The sequence below is a fragment of the Muntiacus reevesi genome, chromosome 1 (genome assembly GCF_963930625.1).
Source record: "Muntiacus reevesi chromosome 1, mMunRee1.1, whole genome shotgun sequence".
Taxonomy (NCBI): Eukaryota; Metazoa; Chordata; class Mammalia; order Artiodactyla; family Cervidae; genus Muntiacus; species Muntiacus reevesi.
In genome coordinates, this window is record NC_089249.1 from 153,327,932 (window position 1) to 153,341,701 (window position 13,770).

The 13,770-nt window shown below is 36.9% G+C and overlaps 1 protein-coding gene across 2 annotated transcripts in view; it reads left to right on the forward strand.

Annotated features, from left to right (window-relative positions):
• NRDC (nardilysin convertase) overlaps positions 1 to 13,770 on the forward strand; it is a 100,620-nt gene that overhangs the window by 79,817 nt on the left and 7,033 nt on the right. For both annotated transcript variants that reach the window (XM_065913231.1, XM_065913239.1), the window contains 7 exons: positions 473 to 577; positions 4,807 to 4,930; positions 5,484 to 5,570; positions 6,987 to 7,106; positions 8,224 to 8,275; positions 9,352 to 9,502; positions 12,648 to 12,775. In XM_065913231.1, coding sequence (XP_065769303.1) covers positions 473 to 577; positions 4,807 to 4,930; positions 5,484 to 5,570; positions 6,987 to 7,106; positions 8,224 to 8,275; positions 9,352 to 9,502; positions 12,648 to 12,775 — 767 coding nt within the window. The remainder of the gene's footprint in view (positions 1 to 472; positions 578 to 4,806; positions 4,931 to 5,483; positions 5,571 to 6,986; positions 7,107 to 8,223; positions 8,276 to 9,351; positions 9,503 to 12,647; positions 12,776 to 13,770) is intronic.

The window sequence follows — 13,770 nt, forward strand, 5'->3', positions numbered from 1 at the left end:
CCATTTATATCAAGAATTTTATCTAATGACAAAATTTGATTTCTACCTTGATTTTGATTCATGCTTACAGATAGTTTTTAGGTTATAGTGCTGTAGTGATTAAATGATGACGATCCTGTCTTTGGGCACTTCACAGTCATGTGGAGCACTTAACATGTAAACAGAAATTTATAGTCCATTGTTAAAATTTCTCCCATGAAGATGCTGTGACGTGGTTAGAGCCTCATGTGTTGTGGGGCTCAGGATGGGGGGGTTGGTGGGGTGTTAGGATAAGCTACTTAAAGTGCTTCTCTGACTAATTTGTGTTAGAATTCTGAGCATCAGATCCTTAAGCTGCCATTATATTTGGTTGTATCTGTGGGAAACTTTTGGTTTCATTGTTTAAAAAAAAGAGCTAAGTATTTATAGTTTTTGGGAAATTAAGGATAGTAATGAGGAGTTGCTGGTGTGAAATAATTTTACCTCTTTACAGACAGATCCAGTTGAGTATGTGGAAAACATGTGTGAAAACATGCAGCTGTACCCACTACAGGACTTTCTCACTGGAGATCAGCTTCTTTTTGAATACAAGCCAGAAGTAAGGAGGTTTCCATCTCTAAACCTTACTTTTAGAGAAAGAGGAGGGTGAGAAAGTGCAGAGAGGTACATGAGAATGGAGAAAATTAGGTTATGTTTAGTTAGGTTTTTGTTTCTTTTAACTGAAGAAATATCAATAGTTTTGTGTATGATTTTTCATGATTGTTGTATATGACTGTGTTTTAAAATGAGGAGAAAATCAAGTCCTCTCCTTAGGTACTGTTCTTACTATTTTTCAAGTGTTGAAACATCTATTAAAGTCATTTCTAAGAATTATGTGCTTTAGGTGATAAACATACTTGCTTAGCTTGCCTTTTAATTCTGTTGGAGACTCTGTACAATTTTAATCATTTTGAGAATACAAGAAAAATACAAGAATCCTTGATTTCAAAATATATGATTTATGTGTAATAAATTTTACACATAAATAGTTGGTCAGGGTCTTTCCTCCACTAGTCCAAGTAAATAAATCATTTCAATCCATGTGGGGTAGAGGTTCTCAACCAGGGGTGGTTTTGTCCCCTTGGGATATTTGTCAATGCCTGGGTGCAAGGAAAACCATTCAGCATCACAGTAATCCCAGTGTGCTCCAACTACTGATGCTGAAGAAGCTGAAGTTGACCAGTTCTGTGAAAACCTACAACACTTCTAAAATTAGCACCAAAAAAGATGTCCTTTTCATCATAGGAGATTGGAATGCAAAAATAGGAAGTCAAGAGATACCCAGAATAACAGAAAAGTTTGGCCTTAAGTATAAAATGAAGTAAGGCAAAAGCTAACAAAGTTTTGTCACGAAAGCACACTGATCATTGCAAACACCCTTTCCAACAACCCAAAGACTACTCTGCACATGGATATCACCAGATTGGTCAGTACCAAAGTCATATTGATTTATGTTCTTTGCAGCTAAAGATGGAGAAGCTGTAGATAGTAAAAACAAGACCTGGAGCTGACTGTGGCTCAAATCATGAGCTTCTTATTGCAAAATTCAGGCTTAAATTGAAGAAAGTAGGGAAAACTGCCAAGCCATTCAGGCATGACCTAAATCAAATCCCTTATGATTATATGGTAGAGGTAGCTCATAGATTCAAGGGACTAGATCTGGTAGACAGATGACTAAAGAAATATGGATGGAGGTTCATAACATTGTATAGGAGGCAGTGACCAAAACCATCCCAAAGAAAAAGAAAACAAATTAAAAAAGGCAAAGTGGTTGTCTGAAAAGGCTTTACAAAGAGCTGAGAAAAGAGAAGTGAAAGACAAGGGAAAAAGGTAAAAATACACCCAAGATGAATGCAGAGTTCTGGAAAACAACAAGGAGAGAATAAACCTTCTTAAATGAACAATGCAAAGGAATAGTAGAAAACTATAAGATGGATAAGACTAGAGATCTCTTCAAGAAAATTGGAGATACCAGTGCAACATTTCATGTAAGGATAGGCAGGATAAAGGACAGAAATGGTAAGGACCTGAAAGAAGCAGAAGAGATTAAGAAGAGGTGGCAAGAATACACAAAAGAACTATACAAAATCGGTCTTAATGACCTGGATAACCAAGATGGTGTGGTCACTCATCTAGAGCCAGACATCCTTGGAGGGTGAAGTCAAGTGGGCCTTAGGAAGCATCACTATGAACAAAGCTAGTGGAGGTGATGGAATTCCAGCTGAGTTATTTCAAATCCTAAAAGATGATGCTGTGAAAGTGCTGCACTCAGTATGCCAGCAAATTTGGAAAACTCAGCAGTGGCCACAGGACTGGTAAAGGTCAGTTTTCATTCCAATCTCAAAGAAGGGCAGTGTCAAAGAATGTTGAAACTACCATACAATTGCTCATTTCACATGCTAGCAAAGTAATGCTCAAAATCTTTCAAGCTATGCTTCAGCTGTACATTAACTGAGAACTTCCAGATGTACAAACCTAGGTTTAGAAAAGGCAGAGGAACCAGAGATCAAATTGCCAACGTTCTTTGGATCATAGAGAAAGCAAGGGAATTATAGAAAAACATCTACTTCTGCTTCATGAAGACTGTGCTAATAAAACCTTTCTGTGTGGATCACAACAAACAGTGGAAAATTCTTAAAGAGGTGGGAATATCAGACCACCTTACCTGTCTCCTGAGAAACCTGTATGCGGGTCAAGAAGCAATAGTTAGAACCAGACATAGAAAAACTGACTGGTTCAAAATTGGGAAGTGAGTATAGGCTGTATACTATCACCTTGCTTATTTAATTTGTACATCATGTGAAATGCTGGGCTGGGTGAATCACATGCTGAAATCAGAATTGCCAGGAGAAGTATTGGCAACGTCAGATACGCAGATGATACCATTCTAATGGCAGGAAACAAAGAGGAACCAAAGATCCCCTTGATTAGGGTGAAAGAGAAGTGAAAAAGCTGGCTTAAAACTCAGCATTCAAAAAAATGAAGATCATAGCATCCAGTCCCATCATTTCAAGGCAAATGGAAGGGATAAAAGTGGAAGCAGTGACAGATTTTATTTTCTTGGGCTCCAAAATCTCTGCAGATGGTGACTACAGCCATAAAATTAAAAGATGCTTGCTTCTTAGCAGGAAAGCTATGACAAACCTAGACAGTTTATTAAAAAGCAGACATCACTTTGTCAACAAAGGTCCATATATAGTCAAAGCTGTTTTTTCCATTAGTCATGTGTGGATGTGAGAGTTGGGCCATCAAGAAGGCTGATCGCCAAAGAACTGATGTTTTTGAATTGTGCTGGAAAAGACTCTTGAAAGTCCCTTGAACAGCAAGGAGATCAAACCAGTCAATCTTAAAGGAAATCCACCCTGAATATTCATTGGAAGTACTGATGCTGAAGCTGAAGCTCCAATACTTTGGCCATCTGATATGAAGAACTGACTCATTGGAAAAGACCCTGATGCTGGGAAAGATTGAAGGCAAGAAGAGAAACGGTTGGCAGAAGATGAGATGGTTAGGTAGTATCACGGCTCAATGGAATGAGTTGGAGCAAAGTCCGGGAGATACTGGAGGACAAAGAAGCCTGGTGTGCTGCCGTCCATGGGGTTGCAAGGAGTTGGACACGACTTAGTGACTAACAACAGCAACAAAGGGTACGTTTCAATTGTCTCAGCTGGAGAGTGATCTTGGAATCTAGTGGGTAGAAGCCAGAGTTATTGCTGAACATTTTACAGTGCAGGAGATGGCACTCTACAACTAGGAATTATCTGGCCCAAAATGTTACTAGTACTGAGGTGAGAGACTTTGATGTAGGTGTTTTAAAACTGCTAATTTTAAACAAGATAGGGAAAGGGAAAGGAAGAAGCAGTAACCACATATTCTTGTCATTTCCCTAGGATGATTGTGCCGAGGGGTCTAAGTATTTTTTTCTGAACCACTGTTTGTTGTTTTTTTCTCAAAGAAATGTTTTTAAGTGGTAGTTAGAGTTTCAAATCTAACCCACAAAAATCTTATGCTTAGTTCTTATCATAGCTGAAGGAGTATTGCAGGAGGCTCTACATTGGATCATTTTACTGATTCTTGTGTTTGAAGTAGTATAATATGTAATAGTTAAGAGCATAGTTTTTAAAATTATGTACAAACTTGGTTAGAACTCCACTTTTGTCACTTCTAGGTGTGTTGGTCTGTGCAGATTATAGATTAAAGAATTAAAATCTTTAATCTTAGCCAATTACTTAAACTTTTACCTCTGAGGCTGACTGAGTGCTTTCTATAAAATAGGTGTGAAAAGTAAAGTGAAACTATTAATTGCCTAATCGTGTCCAACTCTTTGCGACCCCATGGACTGTAGCCCACCTGGCTTCTCTGTCCATGGAATTCTCCAGACAAGAATACTGGAATGAGTATCCATTCCCTTCTCCAGGGGACCTTCCCGAACCAGGGAAAATGGGTATACCTTAGGGTTACTTTTAGGATTAAATGAAACACTACCTGGCACATAGTAAAAGCTTAGTAAATGGTAGCTCTTTTCACTGCTAGTCCTCTTATGTAGGATTTGAGATGAGAACTGTTGGAGCATTCTGAAGAAAGATATTTGAAGCTGCTGATAGACTAATGAAGTTTTGTCAGTTAGGGTGGTCATAGACTATAGACAGTTTCATGAGCATTAAGGTGCTAGGATCTCGGGTGTCTAACATTGTGTGGCTTTGCCTTTTTAACAGAGATGTATTAGATTGAAGTTATAATTGTTGTATATGTGTCTCCCCCCTCCACTTTCCCCCTGCCCCCAATTAGGTCATTGCTGAAGCCCTTAATCAGCTAGTTCCTCAAAAGGCAAATCTTGTTCTACTGTCTGGTGCTAATGAGGGAAAATGTGACCTCAAGGAGAAATGGTTTGGGACTCAGTATAGTATGGAAGGTAAAATATTTTAAAATTGTGCTACATTTAAGTATATGATTCACCTGGGAAGTTTTATTCCTTAATAGTTTGTCTGGTAGTTCCTGTGGGGAAAATAGTATTTATTTTTTAAGAAGTTTACTTTGAAATGAAAATGATTTATATTACTTTGCCAGAAATTATTTTCTGCGATGCTTATATCTATATTAGTTAGTGAGAAAATCCTGTTGTCTTGGTAGCCTGGGGGTATTTTCGACTGTGTTTTAGAAAAGTGCCCCTCAGACTTTAGTGTGCATATGTATCACCTGGAAGTCTTATTAAAATATGGATTGTGATTCAGTAGCTCTAGAGTTGAGCCTTTGATTCTGTGTTTCTAACAAACTTTCCAGGTGATAACAATGCTGATGAAACCACCCATTGAGTAGCAGGAGTTTGGAAACTCTGGTTATGTCACTTACAGTTTTCCTGAGAAAAAAGAATTGGTTAGTGAAGACCAGTTCTTGACTGGTTTGTTATTATGAGAATTCTGAACATTACATTCTTTATTGGATCAGTTTGTCTTTTATCTCTACAGATATTGAAAACTCTTGGACTGAACTATGGAAGAGTGATTTTGAATTGAATCCAGATCTTCATCTTCCAGCTGAAAACAAGTATATAGGTCAGTGAAATATCAGTCATTATACATAATCCATCCATGTACTAATATTAAATAGCATCTGCGTAGTATGTTTTACAGAGTATCCTTTGAATTCATATTTAAGTTTCCCAGTCATCTTTGGGATGAGCATTACAGTTTTCTTACTTTTCTGAATGATAAAACTGAAGCTCAAAAAACCAAAGTGACTTGTCCTGGACTGTTCAGTTGGTGAATGCAGGAAACAGGGCATAAGCATAGATCCTGGGACTTTTTCTGGTCAATGATGACTGATCGTTTCACGTCAGTCCCTGCAGGCATTGCTATTATCTTGTCTGATTGTTCTAGAGGTTTTCAAACTACAGGCTTCATCCCAGTGTATTGAATTGTGAAAGTATTAAAAAAAAAATCAGAATGGAAAATAGCAAAATGTTTCATTGAATAAAGAAAGGGTATTATTTTCAGAAGTTTTGTTCCCGGTAGGTATGTGTGTGTGTTAACCTGTCTACTAGCTTACAATAGAAAACAATTCTAACTGTGAGGAAGTCACTGGTCTAGGACAAATATAACTAATTTACTCAGAGTACCATTTTTCCCAGCAGTTCTATTTGTAGGTATATACCCAAAAGAAAACAGATATTCAAACAAATGCACGTACATGCATGTTGATAGCAGCATTATTCACAAAGGCAAAAGGTGGAAACAGCTAGTGTTCATAATAAATGACTGGATATATAAACTATGGCACATACATATAATGATGTATTATTCTGTCAAAAAGAAATGAAGTACTGATATATGCTACAGTATGGGTGAACCTTGAAAACATGCTAAATGAAAGAAGACAGACAAAAGGGGTTACATGTATGATTCTGTTTACATGAAATACCCAGAATAGGTAAAGCCATGGAGACACAGAACTCAGGTTGATGGTCGCCAGTGGCAGGGGGGAGTGGGTAATGGGGAGCAACTGCTTATTGGATTTAGGGATTTCCTTTTGGGCTGATGAAAATGTTTTGCAACTAGAAAGAAGTGGTAGTTGCACAACATTGTGAGTGTACTTAATTCCCCTGAATTGTTCACTTTAAAATGGTTAATTTTATTTGTTAACTTCCAAAAATATGTAAATTTGGTAAAAGATATTCTCATTCAAGAATGCATTCATAAATTGGTCTATATAATTATTTTGACCAAAGGTCCCTCTCACAGTTAAAATTCGTCAGCTCTTGGGAAATTACAGATTTTCAGAGTTCATGTAGTTTAAGGCCAAGAGGACTTTCTTTTTAGCATTGTTCTACTAATTTATTGTACTCTAACATTTGAATTTGCCATGTTTTTTGCCTCAAAAAAGAGTTACCTAAAGAGTTCTGAAACCAAAAACAGATTGATGGGAATTTTGTTGTGATAACCGAGTGATTTATTACCTTTTGCTTTTGTTAGCCACGGATTTCATGTTGAAGGCTTTTGATTGTCCAGAGACAGAATACCCTGTTAAAATTGTGAATACTCCACAAGGTTGCCTGTGGTATAAGAAAGACAACAAATTCAAAATCCCCAAAGGTAAAATGTTTCCCTCCTTAAAAATAGTGAAATGAGTATAACAAATCTTTCTCTAGTTTCTCACAACTGTTTACCTCTTGTCTGTCACACCTCCCTTCCTTTCCTCTTCCCCTTCTACTTGAAGACCTTTCCAGGCTTACCTGTCAGATCCAGGCTGTGCTCCTGTGCTGTCACAGAAAGGCTTACGGACACTGCAGATTCCAGGGAACAAATAAGGATTCAAGCATAAAATGAAATTATTTTTTTATTTTATTTTTTCAGTAAATGAAAGCAGAGCCAGGTGTTTGGTTGTCTCAGGCAACAGGTGGTGTTTTTTGAACATTATTATTAAAAAGAGAACAAGAATAAGAGTAAGCTGAAAGGAATTATTCTTAGACACGATAGATAGCCAAGTCCAGCATTATAAATGTGAGAAAATCCTCCATCTGTCTCCTTGTACTTTTTTGTTTCTCAGCCTTAAAGGAAGCGTATACAGTTAACCAGACTCTGAAGCTCTTATGTTCAACATGGTAGCCCAAACTGTGTTGCTTTTTAAATTTTGTGTTCTTATGCAGAGCATAGGAACTTACTGAAGCAAGTTGGAATCAAAGGCTGAGTGCTCTTGGTTGCCATCTAACCCATATCCCTAGCCTTGATGCAACTGTACTATAGTTCTGAGGGATTCTTGACTTCACTGGGAAGGTGTTTACTCAGTTTTTCTTGGATAGATTATGAGTTTCTAAAAATGTTCTTAACATTTATTCTGCTTCCTTGGAATAGTGCTGATACAACTTTCTGTGAGCATTGGTATTTTTCCCGTAATGTTCTTGACATGTATACCTCTATATGCATTTTTCCTGACCAAGACTATTGATAAGAAGAGTATTCATAGGCCTCTCTGCCTATCTGTCTATATATGTGATTTTCCTATAGATTAAAGTTTGCCTTCTGGACACTATTTGGAATGGTAAATATTACTTTATAAGGACCCTTAAGGATAAAAATGTAATGATTTAAGGATGAGTGGTTTATTTCAGAATTTTTAAAACATCATCATATTGGGGGAAGATAACAGATGTATGAAGTATTTGAGGCCTCTGGCCATTAGTTTCTTATTTAGGGTCTTTTTTTCTTTCAGCATATATACGTTTCCATCTGATCTCACCTTTGATACAGAAGTCTGCAGCAAAGTAAGAAATTGTTCTCTTTTCTGGAAGATATATATATATACATATATATATATATATATATATGTATATACATATATATATATATATATATGTATATTTTAATTATTGAAAGACTTATTTCTGAATCATTATATCATTCTCTTTGTTAGTACTTGAGCTGTGCTCATTTATGTGTTTTTTATGTGCCCAAAACAAATTATTTGTGTTAATCACTAAGGTGGAATTGTGGCTTCTCTGTCTCCAGCACTTATTTGTACTGGATTGAGAAAGTTCTTTAAAGATGAGCTTGCGTTAGCTTCCAGTATAAAATGAGGACTAATGTGGTTCTGTTGACCTGTATTTTTAGACTGCCAAGGAGTCTGATTTTACTTCATTCTTAGCAAATTATTTACACACTTATGTAGATAGCTGTATTGTAGGAGGTCAGAGAGCCTAAAATGTACCTGAATCATAGGAGGTGCTCAGGAAATTTTACTACATTTCTCCCTTTCTTTTGCCCCTTAACCTGTAAAATCCAGCCTTAAACTGACAAACAGCACTAACATTATTAATATCCAGTTTAAAAAGTGCATTACAGGACTTTCCTAGCCATCCAGTGGTTAGGACTCTGCATTTCCAATGCATCAATCTCTGGTTCAATTCCTAGTTGGGAAACTTAAGATTCCACATGCCACATGCCCCCCCGCCCCCCACCAAAAAAAAAAAAAGCATGACCCTCCTCTCTTCCCTCAGATTTTTAATTTGTCAGTCAAAAAACCTAGGCCACAGGGATAGCCAGAGCTTTTCATGTATTTTACACTTATCCCATTGTACAATATAAATACTATCATATTCTATGTGTGCATGACATGAAAAAGATAGGGAAACACTATTGAAGGTGGGAGTTCTGTAATGCCCCTGTGAAACTGAGCCCTAGTGAGCTGTATTTACCTTTGAGCTCAGTTAGTATATAGAGTTTCACATTCTGGAGTAGTGAATTAACATCTTTATAAAAGTGAAGTTTCTTACTCTAAGTTGAAGCATATTTGTCTATTTCTTGTCAGTTAATGATGCTGTTTGCATTTTTATACTCTTAGTGTGGTCCTCTTTGATATCTTTGTCAATATCCTTACCCATAACCTTGCGGAACCAGCTTATGAAGCAGATGTGGCACAGCTGGAGTATAAGCTGGTCGCTGGAGAACATGGTTTAATTATTCGAGTGAAAGGATTCAACCACAAACTACCTGTAAGTACAGTGGTCTGATTTCTTTGCAGACAACTTTAAAACTTCGTATTTGTTTGTTGTGCCTATAGCACCAAGCATAGAGGTTTGTGCATGAGGTGCTGTATATGAAAATAAATATGTATTAATATAGATGATTAGGTTTTTTTGACTGATGGCAGGTATTCCAACTTTGGCCACATATAAGAGCAACATATATTCTTTAATTAATTGCATTTATTAGGCTTCTCTGGTAGCTCAGCTAGTAAAGAATCCGCCTGCAATGCAGGAGACCCTGGTTCGATTCCTGGGTGGGGAAGATCCCTTGGAGAAGGAAACAGCTACCCACTCCAGTATTCTGGCCTGGAGAGTATTATGGTTTTTTTGGCTGATGGCAGATATTCGGACTTTGGCCACATATAAGATCAGCATATATTCTTTAATTAATTACATTTATTAGTGTTGTATGCATTAGTAATAGATACAGCACAGCCTGTGCTTCAGACTTGATTACACTCCTCTTTGCTGTCAATATCTCTGCAGCCAACACTGGCATTTAGGACTTGTTTGAGTGTAATTGGGCTTCCCTTGTGGCTCAGACAGTAAAGAGTCTGCCTGCCATGTAGGAGACCTGGATTCTATCCCTGGATTGGGAAGATCCTCTGGAGAAGGAAATGGCAACCCACTCCAGTATTCTTGCCTGGAGAATTCCATGAGCAGAGGAGCCTGGCGGGCTACAGTCCATGGGATCACAAAGAGTTGGACACAACTGAGTGACTAGCTCTTTCTTTCTTTTTTGAGTGTAATTTCATGCCATAGTGCAAGGACAGATTTAAAACACCTGACATGTTCCCTGATGCCCTGACGAAGAGTAGAACTCAGATGTCTGTGTTCTTTCTTTGTCTTCTTACAGTCTTTTCCATTGTTTCAAATGTGTACGTCTTGTTCCCTTCTAAGTTTATGACTCTTTAGAAACAGAGTTTATATCTTGTTAGTGATTTATCTTTTGGTAAAGAATATGTTTCAGTGTCATTTGTCAGTACTTCATAAGTAAAGGAAGAAATACCAAGTACCAGGTAAAATAATGCACCCAACAACAAATTTTATATGTTGGTTTCTTGGGTAGAACATATATTAACATTTGGGGAATTGGGTACATCTAAGAAAAAATCTGGAGGAGAGGACCTGATAGTAATTAGACCTGTGCCAAGAGATGATAGCCTCCATATTTTAGCAAAAACCCTAGAAAAGAGTATAGTTTTCTTCTTTATACCCTCTTACCTGTCAGTCTCCCCTGAGAACAAAAATTGTTCTTAGGAGGAGATACATGGGATCTTTTAGTAACCTTCAAAAGCGTAAATATAATGTAGCTTAAAATCCAAACATATTAAAGCCAAATACAGTAGTTGTCATTTGGTAGGTATGTTTTGGAATTACCTGGAGAGCTTTTTAGAAATACAAACTATAGTATTTGAGGTTCTTCATTTTATGAAGCTTACCTACTATAACATTAAAACTTGTTATAAATACTATGAATACATATATAAAACTAGAGATTATTTACACCTATGAAATACAGAGTCAAGCATTCTAAAAACTTGAAAATTCAAGTTCAAATATAACAAAAAGAATAATTCACCACGACCAGTGCCAACAAAGCAGAGTTGGTTGTTCAGTTTTATGAAGTTGTTATAAATCATTATAACACAAGTCAGTTGAGAAACACTGTGAATGTAGTGATGATGAACATAAATCATATCAAAAGTCAGTTGAGAAACACTGTGTGAATATAGTGATGATGAACATAAATCATATCAAAAGTCAGTTGAGAAACACAATATGAATATAGTGATAAATGCCCCCAAAATTATTTGATAAATTTGAGTTGTCATTCCTGATAAGTAGGAATGGAGGGAGGTTACTCAACCACAATAAAAACCTTAATTTAAAAGAACAATAGCAGATGTTCTGCTAACTGATGAAATCCTGAACATTAAAATTAGGAACAAGTCAAGGATACCCACGTTCACTTCTATTACTCGACATTATTTTTAGAGTTTCTGGCTACTACATTAAAGTGAAAAAATAAAAACACCTGGAAGAGAGAAAGCATTTTTCTTTGCAAGATACTACTAGAATTTAAAAAATAATTTGTGATATGACTCATCATAAGACCAGTATATCAATGGTTCATTTTCCTATAGTGCAATAACCACTTAGAAATGGATTGGGAAAAACTATGCCACTATTCTATTGAGAAAAATAATCAAATATGTAAGAATACAGAAGAAAAGTGCAGAACCTATCTAAAGAAAACTATAAATATTTTTGAAGCATATAAAAGATTTTAAGGGAGAAGACTCCACATGTTTCTGGATAGCACAGGTTGATACAAAGTCATTATTTCCTAAATTACCTTCTCCCAGTTCCAGTTAAAATCAAATTTAGGGGAAAAAAAATCAAATTTAGGGGCAGTGGAGATGCTTGATAAAATTATTTTTAAGTTTAATTGGAAGGAAAAATGTTTTAAAATACCTCTGAAAATTATTAAAAAGAAAATTTATTCCTTAAGATTTTATAATTATTGAGAATTTTAGCTCCTAAAAATTCTTTGAGGGAGGGGCTTCCCTGGTGACTCAGTGATAAGCAATCCACCTGCCAGTGTAGGAAACACCAGTTTGATCCTCGATCTGGGGAAGATCCCACATGCCCTGGAGCTTGTGTGCCACAACTACTGAGCCTGGGCTTAGAACCCGGGAGATGCACCTGCTGAGCTCACATGCTGCAACTACTGAAGCCCATGCATCATAGACTGAGCTCCACAACAAGAGAGAAACCACCGCACTGAGAGGCTGACGCACCATAGCTAGAGAGTAGTCCCCACTCATTGCAACTAGAGAAAAGCCTATATAGCAATGAAGACCCAGCACAGCCAAAAATAAATAAATGTATTACTGGGGGAAAAAAAAAAAAGCTAGCTGGTGTAGCCATGAGTTAAGGAAAAACAAGATTCTTAGTCATAAGTCATTAGTACTTATGTCCCACACAATGCCTATTTTATTTATCATATTGAACCCCTGGTAGAAACCAATGGGAAATAGTTTTCCCCCTAAAAATCAGTGGATTTACATGTTTCTCCACTTAAGGTGTTTCTTTCTTTTCTTCTTAGCTACTGTTTCAGCTTATTATTGACTACTTAGCGGAGTTCAGTTCCACACCAGCTGTGTTTACAATGATAACTGAGCAATTGAAGAAGACCTACTTTAACATCCTCATCAAGCCTGAAACTCTGGCCAAGTGGGTATACATGGAATCAGCTTATATTTTGAAGGCCTAAAACTATTTGCCTTCCTTGGAATTAAGTGTGAGGAGTGAGGCTGTTGCTTTAGTGCTAATTCAGATGTGATAGAACTGTGCTGTGTTTTAGGAAACTAGCCCATAGAGTTAGAGTTTCTAAACTCAGTGTAAGTAGTTATCAGTGAGGAGGACTGTAAGCAGTCTGCTATACTTAATTAGAGACTAAAGGTTTTAAAAGAGTGTTTTTTCCTAGTTTCTAAGTAAAAAACAGTTCAAAAGTGCTTTGTTGTTGCTCAAAATTGCTTAGTGTATTGGATGTTACGATAAGTAGCTGAGTTAAATTGCCTAACAGGTCATTTATCTGACAACTGCAACTATCCAGAATTCAGCCAGGTTGCAGAACAGAGCAGAAATGCTTCTGGACAGTCTGTATGCTGATGCTTAAGCCCTCTGCTAATAGGCAACCGTCTTGCGCCTTTCACCAGAACCTGTTCTTTAATCCAGGGCCAGTGGTAGCTTATCGGGTACCTTTGTGTGAATCAGAAAAAAGTACACTCTTGGGGTAAAAAGGCTCTGTCAGCAGGTAGAGCCTTTGTGGGAGTCCCCTCTGAGCAGATACAGCCCTTTATGCACATGACTTGTAAGCCCCTGCTTGTCCTGTTTGTTGAGCATCTATAAATACCCTGCATTAGACATAGCTATAATGAGACCATAAATGGCCAAAATTCGAAAGCAGGGGAGAGAGTAGTTAAGAATCAGACATGTAATAACTGATAATCTGATCACAAAAAGTTATAAAAACTAATAACCAAATATAAGTGGGAAAGGAGAGTTGTCTGGAACTATATGATGAAAAATAGCCCCATATATCCTATAACTCCTGAATACTACTTTGTTAAAATGTGGTAGAGTAATAATAACTTGTTTGTTGAAGATTTGGTATGTGTTAGATCTAAGAACTTTAAGTGTATTTTTTCAATTCTCACCAAAACTGA